The sequence below is a fragment of the Echinops telfairi genome, unplaced genomic scaffold, assembly GCF_000313985.2.
Source record: "Echinops telfairi isolate 266 unplaced genomic scaffold, ASM31398v2 ScPeMD7_655;HRSCAF=1070, whole genome shotgun sequence".
Classification (NCBI taxonomy): domain Eukaryota; kingdom Metazoa; phylum Chordata; class Mammalia; order Afrosoricida; family Tenrecidae; genus Echinops; species Echinops telfairi.
The window spans coordinates 18,103,728-18,114,807 of NW_022104553.1; the positions used below are offsets into that span (position 1 = coordinate 18,103,728).

At 46.5% G+C, this 11,080-nt stretch overlaps 1 protein-coding gene across 6 annotated transcripts in view; it reads left to right on the plus strand.

Moving 5' to 3' along the window:
• VSTM1 (V-set and transmembrane domain containing 1) overlaps positions 1 to 11,080 on the plus strand; it is a 38,459-nt gene that overhangs the window by 12,694 nt on the left and 14,685 nt on the right. For 4 of the 6 annotated variants that reach the window (XR_006680318.1, XM_045292852.1, XM_045292856.1 and 1 more), the window contains exons 3-4: positions 6,429 to 6,734; positions 9,691 to 9,984. Coding sequence is in view for 5 of the 6 variants with exons in the window: in XM_045292852.1 (XP_045148787.1) it covers positions 6,429 to 6,734; positions 9,691 to 9,984 (600 nt within the window). In the remaining variant the exon portion in view is untranslated. The remainder of the gene's footprint in view (positions 1 to 6,428; positions 6,735 to 9,690; positions 9,985 to 11,080) is intronic. The other 2 variants (XM_045292855.1, XM_045292857.1) reach the window with 2 other exon arrangements.

The following is an 11,080-nucleotide window of genomic DNA, read 5'->3' on the forward strand; positions in this document are numbered from 1 at the left end:
CTAAATCCTCATCATGATCATGTGGTGCCTCATCCTCTCGCTGCCCTGCATCTCCGGGTGAGGAGGAGGAGGAGGAGGAGGCGCTGAGCTGACTATACTTTCACTTTCGTTTGGGCATGAAAACAAATTACAGTGAACCCTCGTTTATCGCGGTTAATCGGTTCTGGACCCTACCGTGATAAATGAAATTCCGCGAAGTAGGATTCCTTATTTGTAAATCAAATATTTTCGTAGTTAGAGCATAGAGGACATGAAAAAACACCCTTTAGTCACCATTACACTCGTATTACCCAATTTATTAAATGAAAAAGGGGAAATACAGTAAAACATTTTGGACGTTACAATTATCATTTCTTATTTATTATATTATTTATGGCATCAAGTGTGTACAGTATGAGCCAATCAGTGGCAGTAATGACAGAGCATGCGCTGTGACGCAAAAACCGCGATAGAGTGAAGCCACGGAAGTCGAAGCGCGAAGTGGCGAGGGTTCACTGTATTCTCACCCCGCAGCCCTTGATGCCTAGGGTCCGAGGTATCCATGATTAAATTCCACAGACCAAAAGTATCTATAGGAACCTTACTAGGTCCATGACGGGCATAATGACCTTTAAGCAGTTGCCCTACCTTCATCCAAGTTTCAATATTTACAGTCCTTTCCTCAGGGAACCAGGGACATACTTTGACCACAAAATCTGAAAACCTCTCCAGTCTTTGATAGCTTATTTTTGCTCCTCTAGCTTGTACCATATCTTGAAGCATATATACAAAAAGCTGCTTGCTATTGCCTAGCCCCATTTTCTCTCAATAGTTACTCACCGCACCACCATCTCTTCGTGTACACCTTTGTAGTCCGTGGTGTCCTTCACTTGGTCCCCGGTTTTCAAATCCCTGCTCGGGCACTACCTGCCAGAACCTGCAAACAGTCCTGAAAGGGGGAGTGAGGATTAAGGAAAACACAGTCCTGAAAGGGAAAGTGAGGATTAAGGAAAAAAGAGAGACAGAAAGTATTGGGAGGGCAACAGTGACTACTGAAGCCCTGAGTTTATTTCACACACTCCTTTTATCCATGCAGAAACAAACCCAGGACTATAGTTATCTCATTGTTAAGCAAGCGTTTCAGATACACTTCATCAACTTCATGTTCTATTAAGCCAAGCATTCTTAAGAACATTTCACTGTGTCAAGCACGTATGTACATTTGTTGCCATCATCATTCTCAAAACATTTGCCTTCTACTTAAGCCCTTAATTTCGGCTACTCATTTCCCCCCTCCTTCCCCACTCCCCACTCCCTCATGAACCCTTCATAATTCATAAATTATTATTTTGTCATATGCTACACTGCCCGACGCCTCCCCCGCCCTCTTCTCTGCTGTCCATCCCCCAGGGAGGAGGCTATAGGTAGATTTTTGTAATCGGTTCCCCCTTTCCATCCCACATTCCCTCCACCCTCCAGGCATTGCCACTCTCTCGACAGGTCCTGAAGGAGTCATCCTTCCTGGACTCCCTGTGTTTCCCGTTGCTATCTGTACCAATGTACATCTTCTGGTCTAGCCAGATTTGTAAGGTAGAATTGGGATCATGATAGTTGGGGGAGGAAGCATTTAAGAAGTAGAGGAAAGTTATATGTTTCATCGTTGCTACCCTGCACCTTGACTGGCTCATCTCCTCCTCACAACCCTTCAGTAAGGGGGTGTCTGGTTGCCTACCAATGGGCTTTGAGTCTCTACTGTGCGATCACCCACCTTTACAATGATATGATTTTTTGTTCTTTGATGCTTGATACCTGATCCATTCAACAGCTCATGGTCACACAGGCTGGTGTGCTTCTTCCATGTGGGCTTTGTTGCTTCTGAGCTAGATGGCTGCTTGGAAAACGTATTTCTTTCTCTCTCTCTTTTTTTTATAATTAGGGTAGTTAACTTTATTAAATACAGTGAACCCTCGTTTATCGCGGTTAATCGGTTCTAGACCCTACCGTGATAAATGAAATTCCGCGAAGTAGGATTCCTTATTTGTAAATCAAATATTTTCGTAGTTAGAGCATAGAGGACATGAAAAAACACCCTTTAGTCACCATTACACTCGTATTACCCAATTTATTAAATGAAAAAGGGAAAATACAGTAAAACATTTTGGACGTTACAATTATCATTTCTTATTTATTATATTATTTATGGCATCAAGCGTGTACAGTATGAGCCAATCAGTGGCAGTAATGACAGAGCATGCGCTGTTACGCAAAAACGGCGATAGAGTGAAGCCACGGAAGTCGAAGCGCGAAGTGGCGAGGGTTCACTGTATCAGGTTTTGTGCCAGATGTGATAGACACCATGCATGTGTTACCTTGGTTAAAATGATCAGAATTCTGTGAGGAAATGTTCTCATTTTTCCGACGAGGCTGGGAGATTCAGTACCCTGAACAGGGACGCAGCTTGTGGAGGATGCACCGAGGCTTCCAGTGAAGCCCTTTTCGCTGCAGTCCTGGCAGGCGTCCCCTTCCTCTGCTCAGTCTCAACGGTTAGCAAGATGCAGATTTTGAGGGATGACGCCTGCTAATCTGTATATTCTGCTGTCTTGATCATCATTCTTGGCCCAAACTCAAGTCCTTTGGGGGAGACTGTCGTTTGCATTCTGGCTCAATCAGAGTCTTCAGAACCAGTGAGCCTGCTCTAAGGCAATGCCCGTCACTACCTGAATCTTTAATGAGGCAAGCGTTCCCCTTTCCCACAAGAGGAGAAAAGAGCACAATTTCGGTTTTAATATTACTCTTAATCAATAGGTCGAAGGCAGTTTTCCCAAGTATAGTACACTCAATTGGAGTGCTCAGAAAAACGTATTTCTTATATAAAGACTGATAGTTACATAATCTGGTGTGAATTTGCGGATTAAGAGTGTATGGGTGGAGTGTCGACTGCCAATCAGGATATAGCCAACGAGGTTTCTGTGTGGGCATGGTCTTCTGAAGATTCTGGAAACTCCTATATTCCTCCTTGGAGGTGGGAGATGCTCTTTGCCCTTCCATTAAACTGCAACCTTACTAATCCCACATGTGTTTATTGGCCAGGTTGGCACAATCCACCTAGCACACTCTCTGTCTCTCTGCTCACTCCCTGAGAGACATAGCAGCTGACAAGACACATGGAACTATGCTAGAGCCCTGGAGCTGGAAAAGCCACATGGAGACCCCTGCCAGCACTTAGATGCTTACAACACCACTGGATCCACAAGATTTCCCACCCATTGGCTTGTGATCTTCCTGCATTCAGCATCATTGCATGTATTTTGTGAGTCTGAAGAGGACTTTATAGACTGGTATTGGACATATGGGCTAATATCAGACTTATGGCCTTGGACTGGACTGGGTTGGGATGTTTTCTCAATGCTCAATTGCTCTTGTAGATAAATCTCTTTCTTATACACATAGGTGTGTCTCTGGATTTGTTTCTCTAGTCTAGCTGGACTAAACACAAAGACCCAATGCAAAACTCATAGCTGTTGAGTTAAATCTAACTCATAATAACCCAATATTCCACTGTAGAAATTGTTATGCTTGCATCGCATCTTCCAGACGTGCTGGAGTGACAAAAGGCAAGTCTTAGAAAGAGTTAAAGAAGCTTAGAGGCTTCTACCTTGAGCTAGCCATCCCTCACCACTCGAAATTCCTATCTCCTCTGGCTTCATTGTCATCCACAGAAACGTTTCTGCCGGCATACATGTTCTGATTTGTTTTAATTCTGAAGTTTTAATTCCAGACATCGAACACATTTTGTTGAAGAGATCTCTTGACATGTTTAGGCATCTGTATGTGTCTTCTCTGCACAATGAGACTGTGGTTAAAGCAGCAGCAGAAGAAGGAGAGTCAGGGGAGCAGGAGACGGAATGTGTGGCTAATGGCCTCCATCAACAGCTGCCTCCTTTGCCACGAGACCAGAAGCACTAGGTGGTGCCCAACTACCATTCTTGAACCATTTTGATCAAATATTCTAGAAGAAGAATCATGGTCAAAGGGCTAGGGGATGGGGATGCAGAACAGAAGTTAAACTTCTCATGGACTCCAGTCAGAAGCTGGAGGAACCCCTGCAACTATTGCCCTGAGTTAAGCTCTACGTTGTAAACCAAACACATCCCGAAGCTGTCTTTAAACCTAAGAATAGTTTAGCTTAAAGAGTAAAGACTGTTTCCCTTGAAGCATCCACCCACAGTACAACCATTGGTCTCTCCTCATCCACAGGAAAGAAACACAGTGAAAATCAAAAGACATAGGGAAAGAATTAGTCCAGTGGACTGAAGGACCATACCAACATCAGTCTCCACAACCCTGAGATCAGAAGAACTAGATGGTGCCCAGCTGCCTCCACCAACCACCCTGAAAAGGACCTCATTAGAAGGTTGTGTTAGTCCCAGTTGACTAGAGAAACAAATTCATAGACACTCCTATGTGTATAAGAAAAGAGCTTTATGTAAAGAGTAATTGTATATTAAGAAAACATCCCAGCCCCGTTCAGATCAAGTCCATAACAATATTAACCCATATGTCCAATGCCAGTCTATAAATTCCTCTTCAGACTCATGCAACACATGCAATGTTGCCGAATGCGGGATGGTCACAGGCCAGTGGGTGGAAAGTTTTGTGGATCCAGTGGCATTGTAAGCATCTTAGCGCTGGCAGGGGTCTCCACGTGGCTCCTCCAGCTCCAGGGTCCTGGCTCCATCAATGTAGCTCCATGTGGCTTGTCAACAGGAATGTCTCGCAGGGAGTGTGTCCTGCTTCATGGGAGGAAGACAGGAGTTCCCAGAATCCTCAGCAGAAGGCCATGCCCACACAGAGGCCTCATTGGCTGTGACCTGATTGACAGGCTTGACTCCACCTCCTTACTCAAGTTGACAGGAGATTATGTAACTGCCACAAGAGTCCAGGATAGAGTGGGAGAACATGTGGAACGAGACTCAAGATGATAAAAGAGACCAGGCTTGCTGGTCGGATAGAGCCAGGTGGGACCCTTCACTATGGCCCGTAGCCACTCTTCAGGCCTCCGACAGAACTCACTCCTGTGGTAGAACCATCAACCACTTGGAGAAGGAGGAAGGATGGAAACAGAAACTTTAGGGAGGAAGTGGAATGCGTGATGGCACTACAGCATAAGGGATCACTAAGGGAAGGGCCAAGGATGAGATGAAACAAAATGGGTATGAATGGTTGATTGAGGGTCTACCCTGTAAACCTTCCCCTAATTCACAATAAGGAGTTGTTTTGCTTTAAGACTGTTTCCCTTGAGCACTGCCCTCCTTCAAAGTACAATCTGCACGGGGTCCAACTGACGACAACTTGAAAGGTTAGATGGGAACTTGGAGGGGGCAGTGAGTTGATGCACATGAAGAAGGAAAGATAGAAGGAGGTGAGGGTGGGTGCACAACTCACAGAACATAGCCAAACCCACTGCCTTCAAGTGGATGCCGACTCATGGTGACCCTACAGGGCAGGGTAGAACTGCTTCTGTGAGATTCTGAGGCTGTAACTCTGTATGGGGCAGCAAGCCTCATCTTTCTCCCTCATAGTGGCTAGTGGGTTCGAACTGCTGACCCTGTGGTTAGCAACCTACCTCTTAACTCACTTTACCAACAAAAATTCACTGCCGTCAAGTCAATTCTGCCTCATAGGGACCCTTAGGCAGAGTAGAACTACCCCCATGGGTTTCTGAGGCTGTAAATCTTTACAGGGGCAGGCAGCCTTCACTCTCCTGTGGAGTGGCTGGTGGATTTGAACCACCAACCTTGTGGTTAGTGGCCCAACGTGTAACCCACTACACCACAAGAATTCCTTCAGAATTCCATGTCCCTGAATTGTAGCAACTGTAGAACGTGTGTATGTTCTGCTGTATAGATTCTCAATCGCAACAGAAAACAAACTGATTGAATATATATATGAGAGAGAGCGAGAGCTGTGTTTTGCTCTCTGTTTTTCTCTGTCTCTCTCTTGCTCTGACTTGTAAGGAGCGCCCTGGCGCAATGCTGGGCGACGTGCTGGCTTGCTAACCACAACGTCAGCCGTTCAAAACCACCAGCTGCTCCTCTGGAGCAAGATGAGGCTGTCAGAGTCACAGCCTCAGAAACCCCCCGGGGCAGTTCTACGTGCTGTGGGGTCTCTGTGAGTTGGAATGGACTTGGCAACAGTGAGTTTTGGGTGGGCGGTGAGTCACGGGTCTGGCTGCTAACCACAGGGTCAGCGGTTGGAACCCACCAGCCACGCTGCAGGAGAAAGACGAGACTTCCTGCTCCTGTGAAGAATACAGTCTCCTCGGAGACCGGTGGGGGCGCGAGCCTGCTCTGTAGGGCGGCCGTGAGTTGGGATGGACTTCATGGTAGTGAGTTTGTGTTGGAGCTTTGAATCTCCCCTGGTTGGTTTGACCCTTTGTCTGTGGGCAGACACGGACTCTGCATTCTTTCCAGTGACCCTCCCCAAGCCCCTCCTCAGGGCCTGGCCCAGCTCGGTGGCTGAAAGCAGAAGCAACGTGACTCTGACGTGCAGGTCTCCATTCCGGAACTCGACCTTCTGTCTGGGGAAGCTGAACAGCACTGAGCTGGAGCAGCGGCTGAGCCCGGTGGGAAAAGATGCAGAACTCCTGCTCACGGACCTGCAGCCGGAGGACGCTGGCCAGTACTTTTGTGCCTACAAGACAGCAGACTCCCAGGGATGGTCCAAGAGGGAACATGTTCATCTGGTGGTCACAGGTGAGAGGGGAGCTCTTTGGCATGGATGCTTTCTGGCCCCGTGATGCACACCTGGCTGGGGAGGAGGGAGGAATCTAGTGTGCAGTGAAAAACCAAACAACTTGGATGGGGTGAAACTTCATGCAGAAGGATGGAGGGGAAACATTTATTACAATAAAAGGGTCATGGAAACAGGTGCAACACTGTGAGGGAATGTCTGCATTGTCAGGGGAAAATATATTTATATATCTGGAGGGAGGGTCCATTGTAATGGGCTTTGGTGGCATGGTGGTTACAAATTGGGTTGCCAACCACCAGGTCAGCAGTTTGAAACCACCAGCTGCTCCAAGGGAGAAAGATGGGCCTTTCTGTTCCCATAAAGAGTTACAGTCTCAGAAACCCATGGGGGCAGTTCTACCCGGTCCTGTAGGGTCTCTATGGGTTGGAGTCCAGTCGATGGGAGTACATTTTTAAAAAAAATGTTGAGTCCATTGTTGCGTTAGTCTGGGTTGACCAGAGAAACAAATTCGTAGACACTCCTACGTGTATAAGAAAGGGCTTTATATAAAGAGCAATGGACTATTGAGAAAACATCTCAGCCCAGTCCAATTCCATCAGTCCAATGTTAGCCCATATGTCCGATACCCAGTCTATAAAGTCCTCATCAGACTTATGAAACACATGCAATGATGCTGAATGCAGGGAGATCACAGGCCAGTGGGTGGAAAGTCTTGTGGATCCAGTGGCAGTGGAAGCATCTCAGTGCTGGCGTGGGTCTTCACATGGCTCCTCCAGCCCCAGGGCCCTAGCCTAGCTCCATGTGGCTTGTCAACAGGAATGTCTTGCAGGGAGCAAGTCAGTGTCCCGCCTCCAGTGAGCTATTTACCTCCTTCGCACCTCCAAATGTGGTCATCATGCTCTGACCTGATTGACAGGCTGAACTCCACCCCTTCACTCTTAAGTCTCAAGTTGACAACAGATATGTAATTACCACAATTGTAAAAGGGACACCACTCAGACCGTAATAAGATCAGCAAGGGTCTTAAAGGGTTAGGGAAAAACAAACAAACATTTTTTAACTTAAATGTCTATCGGTGAGAGGATGCATAAACCTTGGAACATACACACCATGAAGAGTTCAAAATTAAACTCACGGTCATCGAGTCCACTCATAGCAACCCTCAAGGACAGGGTAGAACTGCCTCTCTGGTTTCTGAGACTGCAACTCTTTATGGGTGTGTCCGTCTGGGTATTTTAGAGAAACAAATCCAGAAAATCACGTATAAGAGAGAGTTTTATATAAAGGTTAAGTGCACATCAAGAAAACATCCCAACCCAGTGCTTCCCAAGCCCACAAGTCCAACATTAGCCCATAGGTCCGACACCAATCCACAAGGTCCTCCTTCATCTCACAATACACATGTAATGATGCCAACTGCAGGAGGCAAGCTGAGTCAGTGAATGTGTAAGGATCTCAGCGCTGGCAGGGGTCTCCACACGGCTGCTCCAGCACCCAGGGCTGCATGGGGGGAAGTCCATGTGGCTTCTCCTCAGAGATGTCTTGCAGGAAGTGAGCCTTGCAAGCTGAAGCAGGGAACTGACTAAGGCAGCGGCACCCTGGTGCGACCATCACAAAGCAAGAGACTGGAGAACTAGCAAGAGGAGGCTCAGAGTCATTTAGCTCTCCACCCTTCAATTACCCCCACGTGTTTATCGGCCAGGTTGGCACAATAAACTAACTGCCTCAACGGCAGTAGAAAGGCTCATCTTTCTCCCTCAGAGCAGCTGGTGGTTTTGAACTGCTGATGCAGCCCAGCACGTAACCAATACACCTCCACCAGAGCTCTTATGATGGGAAGCTACACATCATTAAAGAACAAGGATGAAACTACAAAGAAGCTCATGCCGTGGATGGATTGAGAGGACACAAAAGTCTACCACAAAAGGAGAAGTATGGGGCCACCAATAGTGAAAAAAAAATTAAGAAACGTTTTTCATACTAATGGTTTTGGAAGGGGGAAAATAATAGAAACTCAAACAACTTATAAACATAAATAAAATGCCCCATCTCTCCAAAATGCAGGGACATGTAAATGAAAACTATAATGAGATCATCAGTTTATATGCATCGGATTGTAAAAACTAAACAATAAAATAGCTATAAAATATGAAAAACAATTCAAAGAAAGAAAGAAATAGGCTGTCTGGTAAGCATTGGACTGCTAACCACCATGTCATCGATTTAAAACCTCCAGCCACACTCTCAGGGTGAAAGATGAGGCCGTCTCCTCCTGTGAAGATTGACAATCAGAAACCCTGTGAATCAAAGTGGATTCGGTGGGTTGGGTTTTTGGTTGGATGTCTGGCTTTGTCCTACGTAAACAAGGAGGAGGGGCCACCCTGAGCCTCATCTAAAGCCTGTGGAAAAGGTGATTCTTTGCAGTCTACCCTTTGCATGGACACAAAGGGTAGGACGGGTTCCTTTAGCTGTGACTTTTTCTGTTATTATGGGGTTCAAGTTGGGAGTCCTGGTGCCTTAGAGGTTCCACACTGGGCTGAAATCCTCAAGGTCAGCAGTTTGAAACCACCATTTGCTCCTCAGGAGAAAGATGAGGCTTTCTATGCCCATAAAGAGCTTCAGTCTTGGAAAACCACAGGAGCAGTTTGACTCTGTCCTATAGGGTCACCATGAGTCAGCATTGACTTGATGGCAGTGAGGGGTTTTGGGGTTTTTTTTTTTTTGGAGGGCTCCAGTAAAACTCATAATTATCACCAGGAAACAAAATGGCAGACCCAACATCTTCAGTGTAGGAAACTGGGGAAACGGGGGCAAAATATAAAGACAAATCTCTTATGGGGAATTTGGAGTGGGCTTCATTGTGTGGCTACGGGAAAGAAGGATGAGTGAATTCCAGGCGTACAGAGGGTGAGAATCCCTGGCCCACTTCCTGACCACCACTGTCTTTGCCCTCTGTAGGATCCCTCCCGAAACCTTCCCTCTCCTATACCCTACGCCTTGAGGACCACAGACTGACCCTCCAGTGTCTGATTCCATACAATGGCACTGAATATTTGGCTGTTGCTCTGCTGAAAGCGGGACTCCAGGCACCATTACAAGTCATGAAAATAAGAAAAGACCATCCTGGGATCATGTACTGGTCTGTGATGATCCAGCAGTCCGGCAACTACAGCTGCGTGTATTACCAGTGGGACTTTCCATACTTGGCCTCCTTCCCCAGCAACTTCTTGAAATACACGTTGAGGGATGAGGGTAAGGAATGCTTAATGTCGATTACCTACCTTACCTGCTTTCTGTGTTCCAGTCTCTATGATAAGTAATTCACCCTTTGCTAGTTTCTATGGGAGTGGGTTTGGTTACAAGGGGGTGGCTTTAAACCACAGAAATTTGTCGTCTCACAGCCATCCCTCCATTCTTTCATCCATTCACCCACCCATCCATCTCCTCATCCATCTATCCACCTATCCATCCACCCACTCCTCCATCTAGCCACTTATTCATTTATCCAACCGTCCATTCACCCAACCATACATCCACCTATCCATTCATCTACCCATTTATTCATCCACCCACCCACTCATCTATCCACTTCTCCATCCAACCACTCCTCCATCCAGTCATCCATCTATCCATTTATCCATACATACACCCACCCATCTTTCCACCCATCCATTCATCCACCCACCCACCCACTCATCTATCTAGCAATTATGCATCCAGCCACCCAAACATCAGCCACCTACCTATGTACCCTCTACTCCTCCATCCACCTATCTACTCATCCATTCACCCATCCATCTACTCACTATCCTTCCATCTACCCTCCCATTCACTCCTCCATTCATCCATCAATCCATCCACCTCTCCATTCTTCCACTCATCCACCCACCTACCAACTCCTCCACCCATCCACCCACACATCCATCCACCATCCTATCTATCTACCCATTCTTTCATTCATAAATCACTCAATAATATCTTTCAACTGCCTACAGTTTCTTCCAGTTTGTTGGGTTGACTGTGTCATGGGTCATCTCTGGAGAAACCCACAATCATTAGTGGAATGCAGAAGCAGTCAGTCACAGGACCACATCAGCAGCTTAGCCTTAACTCGGGGGCCCAGAGAGAAAATGAACACCTAGTAATATGGCATCTGACGACCCACTTTCTGAAGCTCACTTGTTATCCCTGAGATTTCTACAAAGCGATGATCACCCTAATGTGAATGTTGTGTTGTTTCCCCCGTGAGTTCTATGGCAGTCTTAGGAATCATCATACCCACTCTTTAACCCTAAAAACCAGATGGTGACTTGCCACTTCCTGATTATGTTCTCTGGACCGTCCCTTG